The sequence below is a fragment of the Periophthalmus magnuspinnatus genome, chromosome 21 (assembly GCF_009829125.3).
Source record: "Periophthalmus magnuspinnatus isolate fPerMag1 chromosome 21, fPerMag1.2.pri, whole genome shotgun sequence".
NCBI lineage: Eukaryota > Metazoa > Chordata > Actinopteri > Gobiiformes > Gobiidae > Periophthalmus > Periophthalmus magnuspinnatus.
In genome coordinates, this window is record NC_047146.1 from 9,793,092 (window position 1) to 9,806,673 (window position 13,582).

The 13,582-nt window shown below is 40.2% G+C and overlaps 1 protein-coding gene across 1 annotated transcript in view; it reads right to left on the reverse strand.

The window, feature by feature from the left end:
- The window catches only part of gpc6b (glypican 6b), an 81,846-nt gene that overhangs the window by 11,620 nt on the left and 56,644 nt on the right, over positions 1-13,582 (reverse strand). Inside the window, exons 5-6 of the mRNA XM_033987481.2 lie at positions 13,245-13,375; positions 12,472-12,615 (exon numbers count right to left, since the gene is read on the reverse strand). Of these exons, the coding sequence (XP_033843372.1) occupies positions 12,472-12,615; positions 13,245-13,375 (275 nt within the window). The remainder of the gene's footprint in view (positions 1-12,471; positions 12,616-13,244; positions 13,376-13,582) is intronic.

The window sequence follows — 13,582 nt, forward strand, 5'->3', positions numbered from 1 at the left end:
TCATCCCTTTGTTTGCTCTTTGTCAAAACACAAATGAATCCTTGACAATGTGGACACGATACTGCTCCCTGTGTTGACAGTCTGTATGGAGACATGGCGATGGCTCTATTGACAGATATGCAGACTTGTTTACAGGAGGCTATGAGACAATGCTGTTAGCAGAGTTAAGACTGTGTACATTGTTTATTTATTTGGCCTGTGTCTGGTCTGTGCCCGCGCTGCATTCTGATGCGGGTGCTCAGGACTGGACGGTGAGCCTGGGTGCCCTTGCCTTTCCCCAGATCAAGCGCTGACGTGTCACTGGCTTTTGAAGCTGCAGTCACATTCACTCACTCGGAGTAAGCAACATGCATTCTTATCTGCAGATAGGCCACAGCTCTTCACAATAATGGAGCTTTTTAACTTTTCTTTTCAAGGGAGCTTTGTAATGACGACTGCAAACTTGCTTTTGGCTTTAAGGGGGGTTTGAGAAGTTCAAACTCCTATACAAGTCAAAGTATACTTATGGGATCTGGGCCAATATCAAGTTATCTTTAAGTTTACTTTTACTTTATTGTGGGCCTTGAAAAGATTCGCTGTTAGTCTTGACCATGATTTTTTTTTTATTTTTTGTAAAAGTATGTAATTCTGTTTCTTTTATATAACCCAGTATATAGCATGGACTGCAGTTCTGTACCTTCATGATCCCATGTAAATTGGCTTTGTTTTAATGCTACTCTGAGTCTCTTTTGAATTAGAGTTGGTAAGTTGAAAGTATACTACCAACATTTTGACCCAAAGCAACAGTAATTTATCATATTAAATGTATGTAATGAAGTGGTCGGCAATACAAGACTTCATAATCACACAAATAATCTGAGAGTTTTCTACATCATTTATGATTTAAAACAAAAGTAGACATGTATGCAGCCATCAAATATATAATTTGACCCAAAATGGCACTTTACTTATAAAAATATTCAAGTCCAAACCTTGGTCTAAAAGTGCTTTTTTACTGACACTTAAGACTGGAACATCCAATTTACCCCTTAAAGAAACACAAACACAGCTCTCTCCAGCATTTTACACTCCACCCACACATCTTCACCGCCTAATGTTACAACATTATAAAGTAATGCCATTTTCCTCTAACACTCCAACACCACTGGGTTACCAAATTAGTAATTAGCCTCTGTTTTTAACAGCAACTATCAGTGTCTGACACTGTGCACATATCCCTGCACTGTGAGCACAAGCTAAATTAGTCCATGTTCAGTCTAATCATAGTCCATAGAGCGGGTCTTCCCACTTAACCACAAGGGCGCAGACAACTTCACGATCAACTTGTTTTCCCTGGCAACGGCTCCTCCTGTCTGTGTTAAAATAGTTTTTTTTTTCTTCATTTGATACGAATGCCGTATATTCTTTGCTGCGTCTCAATTACAGAGGTCAGGGAGTTGTCGGTCCACCTCCATACCAGACCGTCTCGCGCCCTCCTCCCTCCCTTCTGCTGACCAGTGACCACGGCTCTGACAGGCAAAATACTTTCTCACAACAGTACAAGAATATCTGGGTAACACTGTTGCCTTGTTGGTGGATGCCTGCTGGATTTACAAGATGTCTGAAGTGGCCAAAACACATTAACAGTCACAAGGGTCAAATGTCGGGAAGCTACAGTTTGTGCACATCCCCAGGACGCCGCGGTTATTCTAGTGATTAGCAGCTCGTAAATCCATTCTCATTGGTCATAAAAACCAGATTCCCTCAACCAAGACCTACCATCTGGCTGTCAGACTGTTGCGGCGAATTGGAAATCTGTGGAGTAGAAATAATATTAGCAAATGAGTAAGTGACCTCTGGGGTAATGTTTTGTGTTTAGTGCTTTACTCTGCTTCCTAGACACAAGGACAAACAAAGTAAAGGTGACTTCCAGTATGAACTACACAACGGGGTTATTTGGAATTGAACTTCTAGTATTTTATTTTTTAACTTTAAATTGAGTAAAATTCTGGCTTCTTTTCCCATATTTTATCAATGAACTGATTGTAAAAGCTGTATGTTGGGTATTTAAAGTGACCTATTTTGTTTAGTATGACAGTTATTCCATATTTATCTGAAAAAGTAGAAAAAATGTGAATGGAAAGGGGCAATCAGACAGTTTTGGCCTCAGTCTTGTTTAAAGAATCATCTGCTTCAAAAACTTAGTCTAAAACAACTTACTTCAGCCAGTCTGTATTTAAAGTTGATTTATTTTCAATGTTAACTTCACTTTTTAATAACAATACAAAAAGTACTCTCTTGCAAATATAGCTCCCCTTGTGTGACTTCATGCAGAAAGCCCAGCTGTTTCTGTGGCACCATGGCTGGGACCAGGGGAGCCAAAGGGAGACTGGTTTGAAGTGACGGTGCAGTGGTGGTTGCAGCTGCCAGGCTCAGAGCCATGTGCTCATGACAAATCCCATTTTTAGCCCCTGATTGTGTGGGACTTTGTTGAACGTTGAGACCGGAGACGCCCTGCTTATTTTGCCCATGCTCAGAGCTGATTATGTCGCGGTGTAAAGCTGCCACACTACAAGACTGTCACATGATTTAACACGGAGGTCTCCATTAAGGCCCAGCCACGACAGGAACGTGCTCTATCACTGTTATGTGTGCAGCTGACAGCTCTGTCGGGGACAATCCTGCTACGCTGCTTACACCAATGGATACTTGACACGGACGTAACATCTATTGACGTTTTCATTTTTTACTCAGCCAAGAATGTTATGATTTTCAGGTAGCTTTTTTTTTTTTTTTTCTGCGGAGAGCTCAAGGTGATGTCAGGTTTTGATGAGATTTTCAGGGATAGTCAGAAAGGATGAGGAATCTAAAGCCTAAACTAAAATTAAAGCAATAGAAGGGTAATGTGTGTTAGCTAGATTTTGAGAACTTGAATCAAGCTATGAAACAAACTTTTTGTAAATCACTTGTAGCATGGTTTCAGGGGATCCAGTTCTTGAGTTAGTCTTGGTCAGGACTATCATAGCTGGAGAATTACCCATGTTGCATGTTTTGGGTTGATGGGGGAATCCGCAATGTCTGGAGAAATCCCACCCAGACACAGGGAAAAACATGGAAGTCCACACAGAAAGGGCAAGACGAATTGGGGATCAAAGAGGGCCAGCCACTCAGCCTCCTTAGAGACGTTCTGCACAACATACTGCTAAGAAACCAGTGCCGAGAGTGCTTTTTCTGTCAAAATTGATTACAGACAGTTGGATTTCAGTTACTCTAGATCTGTAATAAAACGGGCACATTGCAATGCATTCAGACATTCAGCAATCGCTCTAAATATTGTAACATTTCAAATTAAAAATACACTAAAACGGCAACATCTGAAACACTCTGAATCCTTGAGTTTTTTTGTTTGTTTTTTGTTTTTTTTACTTTTTACAGAATCAAGAAGCAAGACCGTGGCTCAAAAGTTTAAGTAACAGTGATGTGACGCCTCACATGTGAAATTACAGTGTATAACAGGTACAAAGTGATTTAATTTCCTGTCCTGTCACCTCTGCTGTTGACTCTAGGCTTCACTGACATCTTGTTCAATATTAAATGCAATCACTTTGTTGCACGACGCCCCAGAGGCATAACTTTCTTCATTACAAACTTGCAGCAGTCTTTATGAGTGCTCAGAAATAATTCATCACATATTTAATTGAAAGTGACATTGAATGCGTGTGTATTGTTGAAACTTGCACATCCACACAAATAAATCTGTCCAAAAATAGAGCTATTGTTGCGGGAACAGTATAATTACTGACTTTCAGGAGTAATTTAAGAAGGTTTGATCAGTATACACTCAAAACCACAGTCTTGGAGTCAATAATGGTTGAAATCTCTGCACATTTATTCAAGGCTTTTATAAATAGCTTGTGACACTGTGGCATGCTATTGGTGTTAATGTATGATGCTACATATTCAGAGTACCGTTTAACATATCGCCTCCAACCACTTTCTCAGTCCCACGGTTACTACGCGTTTAGGCAATATGCTTTGTCAAAATGATCCCACGGTGAGGCCAAATGACACAATATGGATGAAACAGTGGTGAGTTTGCGAGCAGAGTTGGCCCACGGCGACCGCGACACAACTTTGAAACAGGAAATGATTAAAGCGTGCCTCTGCGCGGGAGAACAGAGCAATCATGGCCGACCAGCTCTATCCCGGTGCACCACGTGTCCCCTGGGACCAGCGGGGCCCACAGCGTAATGGGACCGATGTTCCTCATTAATATATTGACGGATATGAAAAGTAGCTCGCGTTGAATGGGAGCAGCAGTACCAAAGAAAGTCAAGGCCATGAATGAAAAACCTGGATGGACTTCTTAGGCCTGGGGGCATACAGTGTTGTTGAAATGAACATTTTTATATGTCCAAATATACAATTTTGCTAATTATTACAAAGCTGTGATGGAAATACAACAATATGAAGTAATTGCTAATATTGGATACCTAGATAAAATGGATACCCAGATACTAATTGGGGGGGGGGGATCTCATTTGATTTTTTTTTTTTTTTTTTTATTTAGTTTATTGTCTGTGGGGTGCCCTAGGGGTCAATCCTGGGACCCCTCTTGTTCAAACTCTACATGCTGCAGTTAGGCCAGTTAATATGGAGCAATGTGTCCTGCCACAACTCTGCAGATGACACTCAGATCTGTCGCACTGGCAGCAGGTGAATATGGACCAGTGCACATGTGTCCTGTGCTCAGGTCTCTGCATTGGCTCCTGTGGCTCAGGGAATAGATTTTAAAGCAGCTCTGCTTGTGTAGTAACCAAGTCTCTTCATGGCCTAGTACCAAAGTACATCTCCCACATGTTAGTGTCATATGAACCATCTCACACTCCCCATGTCTGGCACCAGCAGGAGGCCAGAGTCGGGACTGAACATGGGGAAATCAGTAAGACTGTTCCAGGTTTTAGCTGCATAAAACTGAAACACTGAAGATGTGAGACAGGCCTCTACTTTGACAATGTTTAAATCCAGGTTCTGTTTAGCTGTGCATATGACTGAAAGTTTTTTATTCTTTTTCAATGTTAATTTTATGATGATTTACATTTTGATTTGTTTGTATTGAGTTGTGATTATGTCTTTCTTATTCTGTAAAGCACTTTTAATTAGTTTGTGTATAAATTGTGCTATACAAATAACCTTGCCTTGCCTATTGTTCAGCCGTGCATATGACTGAAAGGTTTTTATTCTGCACTCTTCTCTTTTAATGTTGATTTTATGCTGATATTTGTAATTATTCATGTTTTGATTTTTTGATTTTGTGATTTTAAATGTCTTTCTTATTCTGTTAAAAACTTTGAATTACTTTGTGTAGGAATTGTGCTATACAAATAAAGTTGTCTTGCCCAATTTACTACCCATCAGCACTTTACCAGTACCTCTTTGGTGGCAGTGGTTCTTTTATTGTCCAGTGGGCGTGTGCCTGTAGAAAGTGTTTGACTGAGCAGTGCTTTACTGTGACTTTTTAACTTGCAGCTCATGTGATTTAATGAATGTTTGGAGTGTGTGCATACGCCCACCTGTGGTCACAGCCCATTATTTGCTGTGTGCACTGTGTGAATAACAACCTGGCAACATCATGACCATAGAGAAGATGGACACTACATAAATATAATATGACAAATGTATGCAGATACCAGTAGTGGGACAAATTACTGTATAGTTTTAAATTTGTTTGTATTTGGTTTAATCATTGTGTTATGTCACCCTTCTGTAAATGAATGTTAGGGCAATGTTGGTTAATTTGCTTGTCTGTTATTGACGGTTTCACTGTTTGATTTTCTAACTTTCTATTGGTTAATCAGCAATTTCAGTAAGTCATCCGAGGCGACTGCTGGTGTGATTTTGGGCAATAAAGTATGTCTAAAACGATCACAGTGGTAAAAATGTGCAGCGGTTATGTGGTTAATAGTGCAAGAATATCCAGATTTCCCTCCATGATAATATAGTTTCACGCTGATAAATGAAACATCTGTGGGGATAAGGCATAGAGATATTGGTTGGAGGAGTCTTGCACTAGTTGCTATGACAACATTTAAACATGAAAGTAATTGGGGTTCTTGACTTTTGGCTTCATTTGTTGCACTGTATGTTGCTCCATCCCCAGATTCCCCTTGCGTTGCCATGGGATACGTCTCTTGAAATATGCGTCAAATTATGACTAAAGTTAGCAGACACACAACAGAAAAGAAAATGTTTGATTATTCTCAGACTTTTTACCAATGCCAGAGAACCTATAGAAGTTAAAGCGTGCCAAGTTTAACATTACCGCTTGTTTCACTCCCACACCCACAGCTATTTTCATCACCTTTATCACATTCATTAAGTGTGAATGCTCATTTCAGGAAAAGTCCCAAAAAGCCACACAATTAATTTACTTTTTTGTTTGTCAAGGGCCATGCACAAACAAATTAATCTCATAGGAGTGTGCACTGCAGCAGATGGAGACTAAGGAGCCAATTTCCACCTGAGGGCAGGTATAGGCATTATATATCTAATGACTGGATAAAGCCCAAAAGAATAGGGAAAGGCCCAGTATAATTAAATAGTGATCGTGCGTGGCTCCAATACAGCTTTCCTGCCAGAGGGATTAACCCACAGTAGCAGTGAGGCTAAGCTAACAGGGTTAAAGCGTTGTGTCACCTCTCAGGTACAGACACATTGGAACGCTCACAAGTCTCACAACAGAGATGCAGCAATATTAAGAGACAGTTTTACATAGGGGTGAGCGGCACTGTAAAAAATATCTATATCTTATCTTAATATGCTAGAAGATGCATGTAAATATGGTTATGGTTCAAGTACTGCACAAAATATTAATGGACTATAAAAATTAAATTGAAAAATCTATTAATACTGGTTATTACTTAGCTCTATTTTCAGCCTCATTTTTTGGACAGTTTTATACATTTTGTAATTTGGCTGATCTCCAAAACTCTATTGTTTTATCTCTGACCTCTATTTACAGTTTCTAGGTTCTCCATTTTATATTAATTAGCAGGATACGGTTGTGTAACTGTTATTGTTAGACAGAAACAGTCAAAAGGAAAAACTATCATGGTATATTTACCAGATGAACTCTGCAGTCACACAGCTGCAAATCATTCTCCCTGACACCATGTCCACCTTTGACTTCATAAGGCTGCATATCTTTGGTGCACTTTTGAGACAGTTTCAAATACTGGCCAACATAGACTGTCAACATGTCAAAGTGCATGAACTATAAATGTGTTCCAACAGTGGAATACTATATGTGAATAAGTTTTACATTTAGAAGTGTAGCGCTATAATCGACTAAATACATTCTTGGTTGACTAAAGACATGCTGTGTGCACCTATTCAAGTAATTAAAGACATGGAAACAAGACAAGAAAAATACTTGTAAATTGTATATCTGTGGATAAAAAGGCAAAACAAACTTAGAATTCATTCCTTAATTTCAAGCTAGCTCACTCCATGCATTCTTCTTTCTGCTGTGGATCATATAAATCCTATACAATCTTCATAAAATCATTAATTTGGTTGATTGAAAGACACCACTGTAACTTGGCTAACAGGCCAACAGTCTGCAATTGTGGTGTTTTTAAGTACAGAAAAGTAGTAGTTATGTTGAAATGCTATTTGAACAACATCCCACTGTAAAGAGCAGAGTATCCACAGTGTGTGTGTGTCTGAGTGTGTATGGTCCACTGCGCACTGTACATTTTAATTGCCCTGCTGGGGATGGCTGTGTAGATTTGAATAGCGCTGGATACTAAAAGCCTCTCCTCTCTCACCTCATTAACACTTGTTTAACTAAAGAACTGGCGCCTTGACATGGTGTCCACTTTGGAGAGCACTTAAACTTTCATCCCATTGAACAACATTGTGGTTCAGGCACATTTGCGCTTGTTATTGGCAGCTTTCATACGTCTGTCTATAAATTAAACAAGCACAAGGCAAAACAAGTACCCAAGATGTTCTGAATTTGAAGAACATTTTCCAGACAAGCAAGCAAATATGTATGCAGTCAGCCACCGCCAGCTTTGTTAAATTTAGTGCCATATTAAACAATGCCCTGAAGTATCTTGCCACATAGGCATTTTCGAGTTATTTTTATGTGGTTGGAGAAAAATATGCCTGAACCTTAAGGAATCTTTATAATTGCATGTTTCGGGACGAGTTGGCCAATACAAGTGTATAGAGAATGGCACTGTGGATAGGCTCACTTAGTTCCCATTAAGCTGTATCCAAAACAAAACAGTCCCAGCGGCTTGACATGTTCCTGGACAGTGCGCGGATAATGCCAGGGTCATAGTTTTTGGGAAAAGGGAGTGGTTGTGTTCTACTGACTTTGCAGGCAAACCACTTGGGGATGATTCAGACAGTGTTTCCGACTGATCCCAGCTAAGAATACAGCGAGATGTGAGCATGAATATTCAGTTTGGATAAATGTTGTCCGTCTGCCTTGGCTGGGCAAATACTTCATGCCAACATCAGACTAAAAACCAATTGAGGCTTAAAAAGTACAGGCAAATCGTTACTAAAATGTAGTCACTGTGCTGCTGTTTCACTGGTTGTTTTAGTCAGATTAAACAACAATCTTACATACAAAAAATACACCAAATTGTGTTTAGTAGTAGTTATAGAAGAAATGGGAACAGCACAATGAAATCCCACAAATAGACATATACTACCTTGGTCCAGCATTATGAAGTAAATTACATCATATTTTTAGCCAGAACTCGAATAAACAAACCCTAACCTTGGTGAGACATAGTATTCTTTGTGAGGAGGTAGCGTTTGTACCATTAATTTAAAACACTGGTAGTATTCTACACTGCATTAAACATGAACAGACCCTGCACAGAATGTGGCAACTTGACAAATGGAGCGACATCTCCTTTAAATGTAAATGTAGGTGAAATTAAAGCCAAACAGAGTCAGCAAACGTTTCAACATAGACAGAACAAATGTGTCTCAGCAAAATCCATAGGACATAATGGCGCCACATGGCAGATTGGCTAACACTCTTGCCTCACAGCAAGAAGATTCCGGGTCTGACTCCCAGGGGTGTCAAATGAAGAGAATGAATTCCCCTCATAAAGATTAAATAGAGAAACAAGTATCTGGTCATCTGTAAAATGATGTCATAAGCACAGTTTCCTTTTTGTTTGAGCTACATGCCTGGGCTCTAACAAAATGAACCAAAATAGTTTAGTTTGAAACAAAGGTTTTGAACTGGCTAACATGGTCTTTGTCTGGCTCTGATGGGTGTACCTTATAAAGTATTCTGACTGCTTTTCAACAGGCTCAAGAGGCCCAATAAAACAACACTCAATTCAACAGGAGCAAACTGGTTACAAATGTCAAATGAAAAGCAGCACCTCTTATCTATAATGTGCCTATGAGCCTGTCAGTCTGCGTGCCTCTTTGGACTTTCAAATCTCCATTTCTCACTGCTCCGAGGGTGTGTGCTCCGACAGAATGTCAGGCAATTAAACAGTCATGGCTCATTGAGCTGGAGGTGGGCCGCTCCTCCAAACTCCTCATTCAAAACACAAGAAATCTCACAGCGTGTGAACGTTCTGCTCACAAACTTAGGTTGTAAGAAGTTCTTATCAAAGGACACTTAAAGCCATTGTCAACTTTCTCCTGGCTGAGCAGTGTCACTGTCATGGGTAATTATCTTTGAACGAACGCAGTTAACACAACAACACAGACGCGGTCTCAAAGGAAGTCGACTGTGCCTCACTGCAGCAACCTGCTTCATTCTTATGATCCACTAAGCACCATGATACAAGTCTACAACTGCAGCAGTCTGCATGAGGAAGGTGAACCCGGACAAAGCCTTCCAGCCAAACATGTTATTAAGGATGAAGCTATTTTCCTCAGTACTTTAAAGACGGGCTAAAGTTTTTCAAAGAGCTGTTTCCACATCATGCAGTTTAACAAAGGCTTTGAATTTATGTCCCAGTCTTTTAAGATGATTTTTCAAACACACTGCGATAAAAATAAGGATAAGAATCAATATCTAAAAACAACTTTTAAACTAGGCCTCCCCAACAATGCCTATTATCCCAAAAAGCATTTGTACCTGTGCTAAAGTCATTCTTGCTGTTGAATGGGGCCGTTTGTCATGTCCAGCTGGATGCTATAATTGTGAGTCAGACTGAGCCTAAAGATAAAACAAGCGTTTTATTCCTCTCGCCAGGAGCCCGCCATAGCAGCACATTACTGAAATGTCACAACGTGCGCCTTCTACAGCCTCTCTGATCAGTCCGGAAATCTCACAAAGGACTTTTTGTAGTCAGGTAGCTCCCTGGCAGTTATCATATGTCAGTAATATAAGTTCTATGTTGAGATTGTTCATGCAGACTAATTATCCTGTTATTCATGAAGCGTCTGGAGCCTTCACTGCGCCACAACAGCAACACCAGCTGCATCTCTCAGCATCATAAACCAGCCCCTACGCCACCTCTGATTGGACGGCTTCCTGCAGGACCTGACTCTATTAGCAATGGCAATGAGGCTCTATAATGGGATGTGTCAAGAATAGAAGTGTGGAAGACGCCTTGTGTTGGCTCTCCTGGGGACCAAGCACAGCAGTCCAGAACATCGTGGCATGTGCTAAACAATCCCCATGGTGTAAGCAGCTTCACTCTAGTGTTAAACATTTGATAAACTCAGCACTCCAGATTATAGTAAAATAACTATCGTGTGAGATGTGATTATTTAAGACAATGCAAATAAACAAAATGTGATCCTGAGCAAAATAGTGAGTAATTTGCTTAATATTTGGGTTGAGGACAAATACCCATGTCAACAATAAACATCCCCGAATTCCAATTAATCTAGTACTTCGCTTCTATCAAGAGACGTCACTAATATTACCAGAGAATCCACATTTTTACGGGTATCGGATCGAGCTCTGAATGCCATTTTCAGCAGAGGCATCAACCCATCATGCAAATGACAAACTGAACTTACAATGACAAAAAAATCTTTTCACTATTTTTCTTGGAGCTTTGTAACTCTATCTCGGAATGGGAAATAATATCATATTCATAAAGCATGCCAACACCAATGTGAGGCTAAAAAACACATGCTAATTCCACTTGTCATGTCTTAGCCCCACCCTGCACTACCCTGCCAATGTATACAGATAAGAACACATTAACATACAATACATAAACAGGGAATTCAAAGCATAAAAAGTGATGAAGAAAATGTTGAACCTTACACTGTGTTGCATCTCATTCCAAACACTCCTCTGGTTTGCAGCAGAAAGGCAGAGAAACACATTCAATTAATTCACAGTAGGTGGAAGCAGGAGCTGATGGACATGCATGACTACGGAGCACACACAGAGCTGTTGTATAGGGGACATCAATAACCAGTGGAAAATGAATGGAAAAGAGTGGAAATGCAATTAGTATTGAATAAAACAAATAACTCCACTTTTATTTGTGCATTCTGAGAGCCAGATGGTGAAGAGTTTTTTGCACTGACTAAATAGCATATTATTAACCTGACAAAAAGCATTTAGGGAGTGAATTGAGCTTGTTTTCAAACTCCATGGGGAAAATGAACTGAGCGAATACATTTTTTTTGGGCAAAAGTTATTGACAAGTTTGAATGAAAGCTATGAAACCATGCATAATAAGAGTTGTTTCTATATCTCAAACCAGTAATCTTATACAACACCCCAACATGAAATTAAACTTGAGTGTCTTGTACTTCAGGAGTAATCGCTCCATGAAATATTGTATTATCATTTTCAGTGAAGAATATGTCTTTGGTATGGAACCATAAGACAAAAATTTTCTATTACTAAAGCAATTTCAAAATCTGCCAAACGTTTTTTCAGTCCTATAATTTTCTAATAAAACTCTTCAACAGTAACTTAAAGAGTTCATTTTGACAGGAGAGGGGCAGAGTCTAGAAAGCTAATCCATGCCGAGTACTGTCTCTCAGCTCAATGGAACTGCCAGCTTTGTGTTAACCTTTAGCCAGCGGCGGCATTTTAGCTCTCAAGGTTGTTGGAAATGGAAATCCATATATCAAGATCCAATCCCACTAACATGTGCTTAATCTGATGGAAAATAAAGACCGGCGTTACAGAAAACTATTGATACCGCCAGTCTTCGAAAACCCATCCATCTCCTCCTCCATGCTTCTATTCTCTCCTGCTTGAAAAGTACAAACAGGGATGAGAAGGACAGGGACAGTGTGGCTGCCCTCCCGCCATGGAGCTGTTGATTCGTTAACACAAACACAAATCAATAGAGATGGAGACCTGAATAGTTCACGGGTACAAAGAATTAATTTCCGGCTGTGGGGGGCTTAAAGCTGTGAATCACCAGCTTTAATCAACAGTGTCAAGTCAAGAAAGACAAATGATGTTTACGTCCAAAAAACGCTGTGTCTCTGCATGCTTGAAAAGAGCAGATTCCTCACCAGTCTGTCCAGGCTAGTGCCAGCTGCAGTGGTCGGTCGCTCTTCTGGGCTGTAGGGCTTGAAGCGAGTGGTGAACACGTCCGAAACACCACGTGCGGATCGGCTCATTCCTGCGGGTTTGGGCTGGCCGCAACCTTGAAAAACCTACAATTACATGGACATGGGTGAACCCATAGTCACCGTCTGAAATTACCCCTGGAGGCAGGAAAAAATAGGGCCGAACATGTTTGCTTAAGGCCAAAAGACATTCACCCCGGGTTACCGTACATGACAGCGTGCGACGTCAATCTGAAGTTAACTGTTCTGATAGATGATTCAACACTGGCTATTTATAATGACAGGATGAACATTTTTATGGGATTTGGGGGAAAACACCACATATACTTAAGCCATAAACAAAACTGCATCTGTTGCATGGGAAAACCAACAGGGCATTTAACTGAACAGGAGCTGGCATCTAAAAGTGTGTAGGCAGTCGGATATCTTCACAACCACCTACATTTTTTTGACATCCTGACTACAATTTTGTGGGAAAAGGAGAATGCAGTAAAGCACAGGAAACACATTAACTACTGTTAGTTGAACTAAGATTATCTGACCAAAGCCTAACGTATAATTCAAATTCAAACCTAAACTTGGACATAATTAGCATGTGTTGTCTGGTGCACACCTTACAACACACAGTGTGACTTAGTAGTTCCACTTTGACCAACTTTAGCTGTGATGTGAAGCTTCTAAGTCAATGCTATGTGGAATAAAGCTAATAGACGTACCCTGTAGGAAACCTGGGCGCTGTTATCCTGCATATTCATGATGGCCTCTGAAATCTTCACATCAATAGGCTCCATGACAGATTCAATGTTGAAAGGTCCCTCTAGCCTCTGCGCGACCAGCAGCATAGCATCTGTCAAAACAGAGGTAAAGGTTAGAGAGAAGCAGAGAGGAGGGCGGCAAGATGGCACTCCATGGACAGCTCACGAATAAAATACAATTGACTTTAACATTTAAACTGTGTTAAAACACTCCACAGATTACTAAAGAGACTCTTATGTGCAAAGTGCATCAATTGTGTCCTCATCTGACACAGCTCACCATTAAAACCATTTTGCTT